Raw genomic sequence first — 14865 nt, forward strand, 5'->3', positions numbered from 1 at the left:
TCATAGATCGTTATTTGTTAATAGTCAAATACATTTTCTATTTAAAAGTTAACTATATGTTAAATTACAACGATATTATTAAAATTAATTGAGTTTGCGATATTTCATTATGTGTTAATACTCAGTCTAATATGGAGGTACTAATGGTGAAACGGACCGATTGCCACTAAAAGACTTATTAGGAATTGATTATCTTTTATTTTAATTTAAAAATATGATTTTATCTTAAAACTTTGGTTGGTGAAAAAACGTGTAAATTTTGAATCAAACATAGTATTCTTTTTAATTTTTTTTTAAGTTTAAGAATATTTACGTAACTTTCAATAGTTTATGGTAACTTTCATCCATTAAAAATTTTAAATTATTTTCGGAAACTTTAAGCTCATTCTTGAAAAATTTGAAAGTATTATGGATATTTTTGATATAAAGAACAAAGTTGAGGGTATTTTGCGTAATTAAACAAATTGTGTATACCGCTTAATTCCTCACAATGATTCATCGAGGCCCCGACAATCGAACATCCGATAACCTCACTTCACTATAACACCCATTCAATTTCATTCCCAATCCATCACTGCTCCACCAGAAATTCGCCCCCATCTCCGCCGTACACGGAGGCATTGGCACCGGACTAACCCCTTCTAGCATCTGCACCACCTTCCTCATCGGCGGCCGTAGACTTGGCTCCTCCTGGACACACCACACCGCCACCTGCACTGCCGCCTCCACCCGCCAATCACCCTCTGCCTCCCCCGCCACTCTTGAGTCCAACACCCGAAACCCCTTTTGCTCCCCCACCATCCTAGTCGCGTAGGACGGGAGATGCGCCATCTCCGGCGGATAATCGGCGTCGTAGCTCTTCCTACCGGCGATTATCTCGAGGAGAAGCATGCCGTAGCTGTAGACATCACTCTTGTCGGAAATGGCGAGGGTTGTGATCCATTCCGGAGCGACGTAGCCTCTGGTTCCACGAAGCTGTGTGAAGATGGAGGTGTGTTGTTTGTCCATTAATTTGGCCATTCCAAAATCAGAGAGTTTGGGTGTGAAGTTTTCATCTAAAAGGATGTTCTCTGGCTTTATATCGCAGTGGATTATCTTTGATTCGCATTCTTGATGCAGGTATGCTAACGCCCTCCCTGTACCTGTTCGATGAAATGCTACTGTCAAATTTTTGCTTCAATTTTACTAATCCATTCTCCTTCATCACTATGTTTTAAACCAACCATATATATACACAAAGTGAAAGCTTCCACTTATTAGATACTTCTTTGTGAATGTTCATAGGGTAAATTCACACAATTGCGAAGTTAAGTTCAGAAACCAAATTCTTTTGAAATTTTAATTTTACTTCAAAACAATGTTTGAGTCTTTTTGTTTAGATGGAGGAGTTTGTGTTGTTTAAGTGCACAAATCTAGATGCATACAAGAAATAAATTTGTGGTTAGGGGCAGGAAAAAAAACCATAAACATAAGAACCACTAACTGACTCCGTGAAATTGAAAGAGGCAGACAACACTTCAAACTTTTGAACGAATGACCTAATATGAGCAAAAATAGGCTATTTGAATAAGAAAAAACTCCTACGATATCATTTTTTTTTCCTGGCATGTGTTTAAATTTAGTATCTAATCCTGACAACTTGTTGGCCTACATAACCTATAAACTTCAAACTTTATCATTTAAAATAAAATTTACAAAGATTTGAGATCAAATTTAAGAGAAATGCAAAATGTTAAAAGGTAATTCATATCATTTTAGAGGTTAGAGATTACCCAATGCAATGTTAAATCTTGTGCTCCAATCCAAAAACAGATCATCCTCTTTCTTGTTGAAAATCCACTTATCCAAGGATCCATTGCTCATATACTCATAAACCAGAAGCCTATGGAGACTTTCGGAACAAAACCCTTTCAGCTTCACAAGATTCACATGGTGGATCCCGCCTATCAAACTCACCTCTGCTCGGAACTCTCTCCCTCCTTGTCCAATTCTTTCCAATTTCTTCACTGCCAATCTCGACCCATCTCCCATCTTTCCCAAATAAACCGACCCGAATCCTCCATCCCCGATTTTTGTGGAGAAATTCTTTGTCGCTCTCCGGAGCTGCCGGTAGCTGTAACGGATTGGCCCACCAGAGATCTCATTGAGAAATATATCTTCCTCTGTCGCTTCATCAATGGAGCTTAACAACTCCTTCATTTTCTGGCGGTAGAACAAAAAACATAGCAACCCCATGAACCCCAGAGTCATTGCGGCCATAAGTAAACTCATAAGCACAATGTGCTTTCTTCTGTTTGGACTTGGGTTCGTTTCGCTGTTGTTTCCATTGATCGGGAGGTTTGTTTTCATATAAGAAATGTACCCACCAGAACCTCCTTCTGATCGCCGGAAACTTCCGATTTCATTGAAGAAGTAGCAATTCCTCGAAACTGGTTCATAGAACATTACATTGCAAGAGCAATTACTAGAGCAAGCTGTTTTGCAAGAGCTCAAATCAGAGTTGAACGCAGGCGTTGAGAAACGAAGAGCGAAATAATCAAGATTTTCCCCCAAATACAGAAGCTCGGTGGAATTAGAACTGCCATTACAGGGAACTGAAGGGAGTTTACAATTGAAATTTTTTTCGAAAACAGTCGAAGGGCATTGGCAATGATTGTCGAAGTAACAGATGAAAAGAGGATTGCAAGGCTCCGGAACGCCACAAATTTCTGCCGGAATACGAATTGGCTCCGGCTCTGCTGATTTCCTGTTCTCCAAATTCAGAAATGAAATCGTTCCATCGGTGTTTAAAACAGAGATCCATCTGTCTTTCCTATTCAATTGCCAGAAAATTTTGAAACTCCATAACAATTCCCCGTTCGTGCCGTAGAAATTCCAATAATTAGACTCCAAAATCGCAAACAGACTATACCCACTGCCGCCGGTGGTGGCCCTCTGGATTTTCCGGCTATCATTTGACAGAGCCCAATAAATTTGGGGATTCTGATAACCAGCGGAAAGAACCAAATCGCCTTGTTTGAATTCTAAAAAATTCGAGTGATCATTATCATTTGGATAACTTTTGAGCTTCAATCCTTCCCAAAAAATCTGGCCGGGCAAAAGGGTGTCGGTCGGAAAATGGAAGCTCTGCCAAATAAAACTTCCATTTTTACTCTTTAAAACCAAATTTCCAGAATCCAACAGCTGCATTGAAACGACGCCTTCATTAGCCGTCTCAGTCGACCAAACCGTAGTCTGATTCTGGCCGGAAACATCCAAATAAGCATCCCCTGTTTCATTGAACACAAAAAAGGCAGAGTCGTTGACCAGAGAATCTCTGTTCGCTGTCCAGATTACTCTTGAACTGAAAATGTGTATGATTCCGAGTGAGAATGTGTTGTCTTTAGCACCGGCGTAGAAGCCAAGAGCGAAAACGGATCTTTTCGATAAGAGGAAAACTCCATTTGTGTGGTTGAATTCTGATGCAGAAGCTCTAAAGCCTGGATTGATCTGATCGATGCTCTGGGATTTGACAATGGCAGTGTTTGTTTGAATGAAGAGGAGGGAGAAGACGAAGAGGAAAGTTGCAATTTTGAAAAAACCCATTAAGAATTTGCTTGAAATTTCATGATCCAAGTGGGAAAAGTTGAAGATGAAGAGAAGAAAAAGAGAATTAACTTAATGATTTTAGAACTTCAAAGTGGGGAAGTTCCTTCTGTTTTTTGTTTTTAATGAGTAGTGAGAGTGCACGTCGTCTATTACTTTATGACATGAAGAACAATTTCTTTTTAAAAAATGTATAACAATATAAGACATGGTATACATATACACTATAAACAATTTTGAAATATTCCAAAGGTTACCTTAACCATTCTTTTTAAGTTTGGTGGGTTGATAGATTAGTAAAAATGTGAAGAGTAGGGCTCAAATCTAGGTCTAGAAGGGACGGAAGAGAGTTTTACCACTCGACTAATTTATGAAATTAGTATTATTTCAGTTTTTTATATACATGCAATAGCATAGAATGAGAGGGTTGTAGGCCTATGCTAAATCTAATGGTGCTATCAAGAATGAGTAGGGTTAGACAAATATTCTTCAAAGGTTTAATCTCTACTCCAATCGAGACCGGAGATAGGTAATGATATCGAAAATGAGTAGAGTTTGATGAAAATTCCTAGGTGATCTGACCTCTATACTGCTCGAATCAGGACGGGAAATCCCTAGTGTAATAGAAAATGAATTAAAATTGAGGACACTAAGCGAGTCTCTCCCCTTCCCCAACTCTGCCCATTTTAATTTTGAAATACTTCCTACGAAGTAGAAAGTATATTTTATTACTATACATATTATATTATATATACAAAAGAAAATGCTAATTGAAAGAATGGTCATTTGGAAGAAAAAAAAAAGCCAATTTTCCTTCTACAACCCTAAGGATGAGTGGATTTGGCATTTTGTGTTGATAGGGTTACAACATAATCGAGAGTGATTCAAATTGGCTCTCTAGGAGGAGAAAAATTCATGGATGATGGATGAGAAATAGAAGACACCGTAAAACATAAAAATAATAAAAGAAAAGTTTGGATTGAAAATTATCAAAATAAAATCAATTTTATATTACAGTTTAGGTAAAAAAAAGCTCCATTCAAACACGAGTTTCAGCCCCATTCCATTACGAGCTACCAAAGACACTCCAGAAATCAATCAATATATTAATTGAAGAAAAAAAGATATGATAGTTTGCAAATTTATTGATAAAATATGGGAGGTTTTGTTGATGCTTAATTTGACTTTTGAATTGACAAAATTTTGGAAGAAATCGACTTAAATTCGAGGAAATATTCCATTATTTATTATTCTTTTAAAAATACTCATTGGATGAATTTTAAAATTTTTAAAATTCTAATTATATAGTTTGTGCTCTTAAACAAAATGTAGGAACATTATTTGTATCTTCAATTTTGGATGAATTAGTGGGATAATACATGGTAATAGATTAGTTAGAGAAATGCTTACTTGTGTTGCTTATTCACTTTCAAATATTTGGTTAAATTTTTGTGTTGATAATTTAAACTTTTTATCCTAAGGATATCAAACCATAATGATATATTATAGTGTAAACTTCATTCTAATGTTTCATAAATTGTTGATTAGTTAACAATTAATGTTGTTTCCTAGAAGAAAATGTCATTAATGACATGCCACGATGTGTATGGCATATTCTTAATTAAAAGATATATATATACACACACAAAATGATAATTAATGAAAGGTGGGTGTGGAGTACACAATCTTTTGTTAATTATATGTCTATATTTAATAGAGTACTAAAAAAAACCTAAAAACGATCCACGGAACATTTATAAAAACTTGGGAGATAATAAATTCTATTTGATGTAAACTTCTTCTTAGCGATGGATTAATATTTATAATATGGTGATAAACTTTTATTATTAATAAATTTCACTAAATATTGTTGCATTTACAATTGTTTAAAAAGTTACTATATATATATGTTAATACTTTAAATATATGGTGATACAAAGAATGATTTGTATGACTATAGGTTTCATCTTACTTTAAGGTAAATCGTAAATAGGAAACCACTGTAAATTGAACTTATGACTTTTAGTTAATTATTGAAATTATGGATAACTCATGATACATTATTTTTTTTTCATAATTACTTTAAATTAATTAATTGACTTTAATGTTAAATTCTGAAAGTGATTAATTAATAATTGAAAAATCGAGGTTAAAAAGTGTAAATATTGAAACTTAGGGACATAATTAATACAAAAGGCAAACCTTATGGGGGTGAAATTATGTTGTAGCATCATAGTTTACAAAGTTATTCCCTAATGTAGATGATATCACAATATAGAGATAGGAGCGAGCATGTATCATGCAACTTGTTAGGGATTTCTTTTTTCCGTAATGATATTGTCTCTTGTTGGAAAGTTTTGAGGAAGGTGGTAGGTAACCATGGAGTGCTCCCTTTCTTATATGTCTCATAGGAAGAATAATGTTGATAAACATTTACTGTTAGGGCATGGTTTTTTTTTTCTTCATACAAAATAAATATAGAGAAAAAAGGAAGAAAAATTACTTACCTGGTTAAAGTACCAGTCTTCTCACTTTCTTCATAGTCACTATTGTTAAATTTGATAGTATGAAGTTTCATCTCAAAATTAATTGACAATGAGAGGAGTAGTCTATTTATATTGTACGGAGTGAAAGCCTCTTTGTTTTTATAATATGAGACTTTCAATATGTATGATCTCTTCATTCTTTGACAAAAGCTGGAACAGCCAAAATTAGAAAGTAAAGAGTAAAAAGAGTAAATTAACACAAAATGAAAGTGGTTTTTTTCTTTTGAAGAAGAAAGAAACTTGAAAGGGAAGGGAACATCAGATTACATAAATTTAGACAACACCGTGAGATTCGGACGTGAAACTCATATTAAAATTGGGTTAAGAGTAACGTTATCCAAAAGGGTTTGACGTCCGGATTGACAGGTGGGTGCACGAGCGTCAGCAGAACCACCACACGCTCCTTCCCCTCCTCTTTCCCATTTCTCCAAATACAAAGTGCGGGAAAACAGAAATTCCTTTCCATTTTAAAAATTTTTGATCCATAAACAAAAGAATAAAGAAAAATCGAATTTTGGAATCTTTTGTTTTCGTTTTTCTTTTCCCCTCTCCAATTTACCCGCATTTGAGGGCTGACAAAAGAAAAAGAAATTAAAAAGAGAGAATTTTTAACTTTCCCCCCCCAAAGAAAACACACTTCATCTGTCACTGAGTACAGCCCCCAATCCTTGAACTCTCTTCTGTGATCTTGACACGTGGGTTATCATCAAAGCAAATGGATTTGGTTGGACCAAGTGTCAACTGGGATTTGGGTTGAACTTTGGGGAAGCTGTGGTGGTAAGTTTAGCAATGCTCTTTTGGATTTTAGGACTAACCACCAAAAAAGCACACCTCATAGACTCTCTCTCTCAACGGTTTATGTGTTCTATTTTGGCCACACAACAACAATAAAAGAGAGTTTTAGAGGGAGAAACAGCAAAACAAATGGAGAGCAAAGAAGGAGTTATGATGGTGGAAATTGAAGAAGCTCAAGCTGATATTGGAGCAGTTATGGATGAAGTCATTTCTGTGGAGCTTCCTGCGCCACCTACTTGGAAGAAACTGGTTTCTTTCTCTTTCCCTCTCTAAAAAGTTTCAAATTTTACCTTAATTTAGGTATCTCTTTTTTTCTTTTGCAAGAAACCAAATTTTTTCCACTCGATATTGCAATTTTGCTTTCTGGGTCTTGTGAATTTCATGCCAGTGTTTTCTATTTGTGGTAAAGTTTGTGTTTTTTTTGCCTTTGGAACTCTGTTTTTAGTTTTAGGGCCTTTGTTGTGAAATTCTGGAAGGTTAGGACATGTTTCAACCTTAATTTCTTGTTTGTTTTTGCTCTCTGAGAATGGATATAGAAGTAGGTTGAATTCTTTTGAAGCTCTCTTTTCCCTATTTGTTGCACTGTCAATTGATTTTTAGGCATTTCTTTTCCTTGAGTTCTTCATTTTTTTTAATATGGGATATCAATGTTGGCTTATAAGGATTTTTTTAGATTTTCATGTGAAAAATTAGTTGTTATGAAGTTTTGGATGACGAGTGTAAAAAATGACCATGGCTATGAAAGAGCTACTGTCTGATTGAAAATAGGATTTTGATGTCATGACACCTGGGGAAGGACTGCTATAACGTAGGAAAGTGTTAAGTTTTTGGAGTCTAGAACAATGGCTCATTGCGACTTGTGGTGTTCTGTGTTAAACATGTCTGATATTCATGCTATAGGAACTTGAAGCCTGATCTTGGGAAGCACTTTTAATCTTACTGTTTGTGTCTAAAGTAGTCTGTTCTTAAAGGCTGCTATAAAAAAAAAAAACTGAATGCTTTTGATATGTGACCATATGATGGGAGGGTCGAAGGTTTTAAACCAATGTTTTCAGGCTGTTTTGTCAGTGTTACATCAATCATGCTTCAGAGTTTCGTGGTTCGTGCGCTATGGTGATTAAAAATGATTGTATGACCTGTGAATCTACTCATTTTTTGTGTGTGTGTGTTTTATGAAAAGCCCAATTCTTTTGTAAAATTCACTTCCCAGTTAGAGATCGAGAAATCACCTCTGATTCTTCAATACATAGAAATCTACCAAGAGATTTTTTTTTCGCTATGTTGCCCCCACATTCCCTCACCATCTCTTCCATGTCTTTGTTCTCCTGGATTTCTGAGTTTATGTATGTTGTATTCGAAGTCTCTGAGCCAAACTCTCGTCTGACATTCGTTGTGATATGGATCTTGGAAGATTTTTGTATTACGATTTGTATATTAGAAGGTTGTTTAGATCATTTCTACTAAAACGAATTAGCGGTTTTTCCCTCTTGTTTAGTTCATACCCAGGAGGTCAGGTACCCCAAGAAAGACTGAGATTGTATTCATTGCTCCAACTGGTGAAGAAATTGGTAATAGAAAACTTCTGGAGCAGTACTTAAAATCGCATCCTGGTGGTCCTGCAATATCGGAGTTTGATTGGAGCACAGGGGAGACACCTAGAAGATCAGCAAGAATCAGTGAGAAGGTCAAGGCAACTCCACCTAAAGAGGAGCCTCCAAAGAAACGGAGCCGGAAATCTTCTGTTTCTAAGAGAGAGAGTAAGGAGGAAGCCAATGCAAGTGTCACAGGTCCTGAAGAAGTTGAAATGAAAGATGCAGAGGCAAATGAGAATAACATTCCTGTTGTAGAGGATAAAGACGGTTCTGATAATCCCAAAGGCGAACCCAAGGAAATAGAAAAAGTGGGTGCTGATCCAGACATAAGCGGTAAAGATAAGACGGGTAATGATGCTGGTGAAAGTAAAAATGGTCATACAGAATCCCTGGAAGCCACAGAGAACATTCCCCAGGTGAAGGAAGGTGAAAAGCAAGACCACGAGGGAGGTTCAGATGTAGTTGTTAACTCGGAATTTGTCAGTATGGGTGAAACAAACAAGCACGGTAGTGAAACCAACGGTCAAGATGCGATTCAAGAGAAAACTGAGGGTTTGGAAGAAGCTGAAAAGCAAGAAAATGAAATAGCAGAAACTGTCACACCTTCTGAACATATTACTGCTATTGCTAGTGAGGTTAACCAATCCGAAAAGGAAATGGTGCAAACTGAGACCAAGCAAGAAAACGACTCTCAAAGCAACAAAGAAAACAAAAATGACCATGACAATGTTGGCATTGAACAATCGAATGGAGTCGTGGAGGGAGAGAAACAGAATGATCAGAATGAAGCCACAGGTGTATCAGATAATGAGGTTAAGGGCAATCAAGATATTTCAACAAATGCTGCAAAATGTAATGTTCAGGACGAGGATAGAAGCATAGAACACGATAGCTTGGTGAAAGAAAACGGTAAGCTTTAACGAGGACAACCGGTGGATCGATGCAGTGCATATCGCAACTGTCTGCCGACTGCTGTATTATGCTTACTCTCCATCACCTTTTGGCGGTCTCGACAACCCGAACTTTGTTTCTCTGCAACTGTTTTCATTCTTCCACGGTCACAGTAGCTTTAGTTTTACGAATGTATTTACCCAAAAGAGAACTTGTAGTAGTTAGATTTAGATTTTAGAATCTGTAGCTTTTGTTGTTTTTGCTCACAAGACTTCATTTGACTGTAGAATGTTAATGTTAATCAGCCTTCTAATTACATTGGGTAAGAGATGTTTTCCTGTTTCATGCTGCTATGCTACCTTGTTAAAAATAATTCTTTTCTTTCCAAAGTTGTAATAATCCTCGACTTTTCATTGGAGTTGACATCTGAAGGAAAATTGGGGCTTGAAGCGGTGTGACTATGGAATAGAATGAAAATTGGGATCGTACTGTTTCAATTTACTGTAAAGCCTATTTCAAGTTTTTATTTTCATTTGATATTCTACATGATTTCTATTATAATGGTAGTACATTTATGTAAGGTTAAAGATAACAATGCAACTATTGTTATACAAATGACAATTTCATGGCTATTGTTTCATAAATTTAGTCCATACTTTTCATTTACTCTTAAAAACTTCAACATCACACTGAAATGAAATAGTTTCAAAGATCAACCTTTTGCACAAACTTCTATTAACATGAAAATGGAAAGTATTCCCTAAGCCAAATGGATATTCCAATCCAAACCCCATCAAACATCTGTTAAAAGAAACAGAAAAAAGAAAAACCTTAAAACAAACACATACATAAAATAGAGATTTTCAAGAAAAGTAACAGATGAAAAGAAAGTGAAAAGAAAGGAAATATTAGAGAGAGAGATAAAAGTGTGAGGAAAGGGAAAGAATCTATTCTATGCCCCCATAAAAAAACAACTCAAAACTCTTTTTCATCATAGAACTAAGAATAAAGAATCTTCTTCCTTCTCATCAAAATTTGAATCATCTTTGGACAAAGGCTAAGAATCAATCACTATTTTTGTAATGCCATGGCCTCAGGAAGAAAAGCATTGCATCATTCATGTGATTTCCTGCTCCTATTTTTGGCCTACAAAGTATTACAATATCACATAATCCCATAACCCCACCCTCTTTTTCTACAAAAGGAACTCTCTTTTTCCTCTCCTTTTGCCCTCCTCACAAATGACCACTTGTTCCTTTTTGTTCTGCTTCTTTTTTACCTTCGGTGCCGTCTTCCTAAATGGTCAGCTCATTCCATTGAACTTTAAATGAGTATTGCCTTTTGTTTTTCTAAAATATAGGTTTGAATGTGGCTAACTATGCCTTTTTTCTTTTACATTTTTACAGCAGTGGATGCAACTTGGACATATGGAGTGAATTATGGAAGAATAGCAGATAATTTACCACCACCTGAAAGTGTTGTGACTCTTTTGAAAGCTGCAAAGATAAAGAACATCAGAATCTATGATGCTGATCATGGAGTCCTCAACGCCTTCAAAGGTTCCGGTATTGAGATTGTAGTCGGGCTCGGTAATGAATTTCTCAAAGACATAAGCGTTGGGGAGGATCGAGCTATGAACTGGATTAAAGAAAATGTCCAGCCATTTCTCCCCGACACTCATATAAGAGGGATTGCGGTTGGGAACGAGATATTGGGGGGTGCTGATGTTGAGCTGTGGGAGGTTCTTTTGCCTGCAGTAAAAAATGTTTACAGTGCTCTTTATAGGCTTCAATTGACAAGTGTTGTGCAAGTTTCAAGTCCACATTCAGAAGCTGTTTTTGCAAACTCATTTCCTCCTTCATCCTGCATTTTTAGGGAAGATATTGTGCCATTTATGAAGCCACTTTTGCAATTCTTCTCCTTCATTGGCTCACCTTTCTTCATTAATGCATATCCCTTCTTGGCTTACAAGAATGACCCTGAACATATTGACATTAACTATGCACTCTTCAAGAAGAACAAAGGGATCTTCGATGCAAAAACCAATCTGCATTACGATAACATGTTCGAGGCTCAAGTTGATGCGGCTTACGCTGCACTTGAAAAGGTTGGCTACCCTAAGATGCCGGTCATTGTTTCGGAAACTGGCTGGGCTTCTCATGGAGACGAGAACGAAGCTGGTGCTACCATGAAAAATGCAAGGACATACAATCGAAATCTACGTAAGAAGTTGATGAAAAAGAAGGGAACTCCTTTCCGGCCGAAAATGGTGGTGAGGGCTTACATTTTTGCTCTATTCAACGAGAACTCAAAACCAGGGCCAACGTCCGAGAGGAACTTCGGACTGTTCAAGCCAGATGGCAGCATTTCATACGATATTGGCTTCACAGGACTCAAGCCGTCCGCTGCAGGACCCTCATCTCTTCTCTCTTTCAAGGTAAGATTTTTCACGAACAGTAATTAGATTTTTCAAACTGATTTCATCATTTAAGTTTAGTTAATTTGAGTTTCTTCTTTTGGCAGAAACTTGGATTTGGAGGCTGGTTTGGTTGTTCATATTCAATGGTTCTCACAGCCTCCGTTGCTATTCTGATGCTGATTCTTTCATCATAGAAAAAAGCTTCAACGACATCAAAAACCAGCTCAAGATCAAGAGCAGTCTACAAAAACTTACCTTTACAATTCATCTTCAATTCTTTGAGTGAACAGTTATTGTTTAAATTTTTAAAAAGACCAACTGATTGATTTTTCTTTTTCTTTCTCTTTTTTTTCTTCAACACAACATTTCAGAAATGTAACAAATTCCACAGCTCTCTAATACTATCTCTGGTGTTCCAGTTAAGCCTTTGCTTGATGATATTCAAATTCTATTTATACATAAATTTGCTTACATTATTCAATCCGAAACGAAATAAAAGATGAAAACTGTAGACAATATATGATAAAAACCAGCTCAAGATCAAGCAGTTGGTCAGTGAAACTGTATCTTTATTATTCCTCACAAAATCAAGGCTTTGTTTGGTGATATTCAAATTCCATTTGTTCCTTTTCAGGCTGTAAATGGTTTAAGTATACACATTTATGAACATCAAAACTCCTAAAAAAAAAGAAGCTATAAACAAAGACAGAAAATTCCCCCATCAAACAGATTGATGAAATTAAGAAAGCCCTTCAAAATCAATCAAGGATTTGCTCTGGGTTACCACTAGAATCAACCCCTTCACCGTTAATCCGATCAAGAACAAGAACCAAAGCCATAGCGAAAGCTCCATCAAAACCAGGGTTTAAAGAAAGAGAAAAAACATCTTTTCCAAGCAACACATTAGTCGAAGCATCAACTTTCCTTCTAATTGTAGCCACCGGTTCTTTCTTAACATTCAAAACTGTGCATAATCGCTGCCCAAAACACCCCTCGATTTGATACTCCTCGCCGGGATTCCCGTACATTTCCACCGTGAAACTCGACCGTCCGATGATTGACGACCTCCGCACTCCGAAAATCGGTTTCTGTCCGTTGATTCTCTCCCGGAGATACCCTTCCCAACGTTGATGCAAACTCGGCCTCTGTTTAAGCAAAAAATACAGATTCAATAACTCGAAACTCAAAATTCAAACAAACAAGAATCCAAAATTCATAATTAGAGAAAACCCATTTGAAATAAAGGAAGAAGAAAGCGAAATCAAGTATTCATTACCTTGCGGCGGACTGTGAAGAGGCAACGGCCATGAGGGTCCATGAGAACGAGTTCATCTCTGTAACGAGAATCAGGACCATAAGAATCAACTCGAAAAACGAGTTTGCCTTTGCAATCATAGACGGTGAAGCCATCACCGGCGAAGAAGAGAGAAGTTTTCATGACAGTGAAATGGGTGGTGGTTGTGGTGGAGGACCCAACAAGTCCCTTGCAGGAAAACAGAGAGTCATCAATGGAAGAAACCTTCATTGGAGTGAGATTTGTGGAGAATGGAGATGGAGAGAAATGAAGGAAATTCTGTCTTTTTATAAACAAAGATGGAAAGTGAGTGAGTGGAGGAGAAGAAGAGGAAGAATATGGGGACAGAGGTTAAAGGGTCGGCATGTGACGGCTGAAAAAGAGGAAAAAAATGGAGATCAGTGAGAGTGGTGGGTCTGGTTTGAAAAAGATGAACGCGGAAGGATAAATCATATAACATTGACATCTTCTATCCTTTTAAGCTTTCATATTGTTTGGGACAAAACTACCTTTTTCTCCCGAAGTATACTTTGGTTTAGTTCAAATTGCAAAACACAACCTCCACTCTGGTGTAGTAGTTCTTATACTTTCCATACTAAAACTTTATATTCTTACACTACTAATCCTATTTCTCAACTATACAAATTTGAGGGTTTTAATACAATTGTATTCAATAATATTTTTGTAACTAACTTTATTATTTACTTCTTAAACTTTTAAAATCCATTATTAAAACCCTTCTTTGATGCCTATCGTATTATATATATTTAAAGGTTTTTCAATGTATTTTTCCTAATTTTTTAAATAAATATTCCACTTTCTTTACAAAACAAATTTAAATAGTGAACAAAATCAAGTTTTTAAAAAGTACAAATTTGAATATCTAAATTTGATTGTGTTTAAAAGTATATAAAGAAGTTAAAAAATTATGTGCATGCACGTATGGCAAGTTTACTTTTTAAAGTAAAAAATAAAAATAAAATAGTTATCAAACGGAATCTCTCCCATTTTTAAAAGAGAGAAATTTTATTTCTCAAAGAAATTGTAACATGATTGAAAGGAGTCATGAAAAAGACGACATGATTAACTTATTTGTATATAAAATTGTCTATTTAACTTTTACATCATTGTCAATTAGGTTAATGTGAATACTTTCAAGATACCTATTTAAAACTATTTTGTAACTTCAAGACTAAAGTGTTGCTTTTGAGATTTAAGAGATCCAATGTAAATCTAAACCAAATCTCATAATAAGTAAGTGATACTTTAAGAGACCTTTGTTTAACGATAAAAACAAATAGTTGAATTGAGTTGATCGAGTTAGTAATAATTATAGAGAAGTAATTGAGAGAGTTGACACAAAATGAGAAATATAAGTTGATGTGAATAGGGAGTTAGCAATCTTCAATACTAAACCCTAAATCTAGTTGGTGTCTATATTGATCAAGACTATGTATATCTAATTTAAGCAATATGAAATTAACAAATTGTGTCTACTTAACCTTAAATTGGATGGTAAAGATTGATTTTCTAATGTTATAAGAACTACTTCATAAGAGAATAAAAAGCTTGCTTTGGGACAAGGCCTTATAAAAAAGCACAATATGTGAAAGATTTGTGACCTATTATTCGAGGGATTAAAGAAGATTGTTGTTTGCTAAGTAGAGGATTTACATGATTATTATAGTCTCATTGTTGGCCACTAAGAGAACATTAATAGCACCATAAAAATTAATTAAACAT

The 14865-nt window shown here is 35.8% G+C and overlaps 4 protein-coding genes across 6 annotated transcripts; 2 read left to right on the forward strand and 2 right to left on the reverse strand.

Annotated features, from left to right (window-relative positions):
• Positions 1-495: 495 nt before the first annotated feature.
• Positions 496-1020, reverse strand: LOC101210725 (G-type lectin S-receptor-like serine/threonine-protein kinase SD2-5). The gene has a single exon (XM_031884095.1). It carries the CDS (start codon positions 1018-1020, stop codon positions 496-498), a length of 525 nt encoding a protein of 174 aa, XP_031739955.1.
• Positions 981-9906, forward strand: LOC101214196 (methyl-CpG-binding domain-containing protein 11). Of its 2 annotated transcripts, none has more exons than XM_031884466.1 (2): positions 981-1119; positions 8422-9805. In XM_031884466.1, exons 1-2 carry the CDS (start codon positions 1114-1116, stop codon positions 9436-9438), a joined length of 1023 nt encoding a protein of 340 aa, XP_031740326.1. In that variant the 5' UTR covers positions 981-1113; the 3' UTR covers positions 9439-9805. The 2 variants fall into 2 exon arrangements, with proteins under 2 accessions (XP_031740326.1, XP_004152198.1); XM_004152150.3 differs by lacking the exon at positions 981-1119 and adding an exon at positions 6861-7175 and having other exon boundaries at positions 8422-9906.
• A 568-nt stretch (positions 9907-10474) lies between these two features.
• On the forward strand, positions 10475-12251 carry LOC101210481 (glucan endo-1,3-beta-glucosidase 14). 2 transcript variants are annotated; one of them, XM_011654674.2, is made up of 3 exons: positions 10475-10711; positions 10819-11846; positions 11933-12251. In XM_011654674.2, the coding sequence occupies exons 1-3, from the start codon at positions 10651-10653 to the stop codon at positions 12020-12022; spliced, it is 1179 nt and encodes a 392-aa protein (XP_011652976.1). In that variant the 5' UTR covers positions 10475-10650; the 3' UTR covers positions 12023-12251. The 2 variants fall into 2 exon arrangements, with proteins under 2 accessions (XP_011652976.1, XP_011652975.1); XM_011654673.2 differs by having other exon boundaries at positions 10477-10711; positions 10816-11846.
• Positions 12252-12376: 125 nt separating this feature from the next.
• Positions 12377-13506, reverse strand: LOC101213953 (protein LURP-one-related 5). The gene is made up of 2 exons (XM_004152149.3): positions 13105-13506; positions 12377-12973 (listed from the first exon to the last, which is right to left on the reverse strand). The coding sequence occupies exons 1-2, from the start codon at positions 13351-13353 to the stop codon at positions 12587-12589; spliced, it is 636 nt and encodes a 211-aa protein (XP_004152197.1). The 5' UTR covers positions 13354-13506; the 3' UTR covers positions 12377-12586.
• Positions 13507-14865: the final 1359 nt, after the last annotated feature.

The sequence above is a fragment of the Cucumis sativus genome, chromosome 4, assembly GCF_000004075.3.
Source record: "Cucumis sativus cultivar 9930 chromosome 4, Cucumber_9930_V3, whole genome shotgun sequence".
NCBI classification, from domain to species: Eukaryota; Viridiplantae; Streptophyta; class Magnoliopsida; order Cucurbitales; family Cucurbitaceae; genus Cucumis; species Cucumis sativus.

Excerpts from the sequence above, each read along its gene's own strand:
- LOC101210725 (XM_031884095.1), bottom strand. The coding sequence starts at position 1,020 with ATGGCCAAATTAATGGACAAACAACACACCTCCATCTTCACACAGCTT.
- LOC101214196 (XM_004152150.3), top strand. The coding sequence starts at position 7,056 with ATGGAGAGCAAAGAAGGAGTTATGATGGTGGAAATTGAAGAAGCTCAA. Across the intron at positions 7,176-8,421 it reads CACCTACTTGGAAGAAACTG|TTCATACCCAGGAGGTCAGG; the intron begins GTTTCTTTCTCT and ends CCTCTTGTTTAG.
- LOC101210481 (XM_011654673.2), top strand. The coding sequence starts at position 10,651 with ATGACCACTTGTTCCTTTTTGTTCTGCTTCTTTTTTACCTTCGGTGCC. Across the intron at positions 10,712-10,815 it reads CGGTGCCGTCTTCCTAAATG|CAGTGGATGCAACTTGGACA; the intron begins GTCAGCTCATTC and ends ACATTTTTACAG. Across the intron at positions 11,847-11,932 it reads CATCTCTTCTCTCTTTCAAG|AAACTTGGATTTGGAGGCTG; the intron begins GTAAGATTTTTC and ends TTCTTTTGGCAG.
- LOC101213953 (XM_004152149.3), bottom strand. The coding sequence starts at position 13,353 with ATGAAGGTTTCTTCCATTGATGACTCTCTGTTTTCCTGCAAGGGACTT. Across the intron at positions 12,974-13,104 it reads TCTTCACAGTCCGCCGCAAG|AGGCCGAGTTTGCATCAACG; the intron begins GTAATGAATACT and ends TTGCTTAAACAG.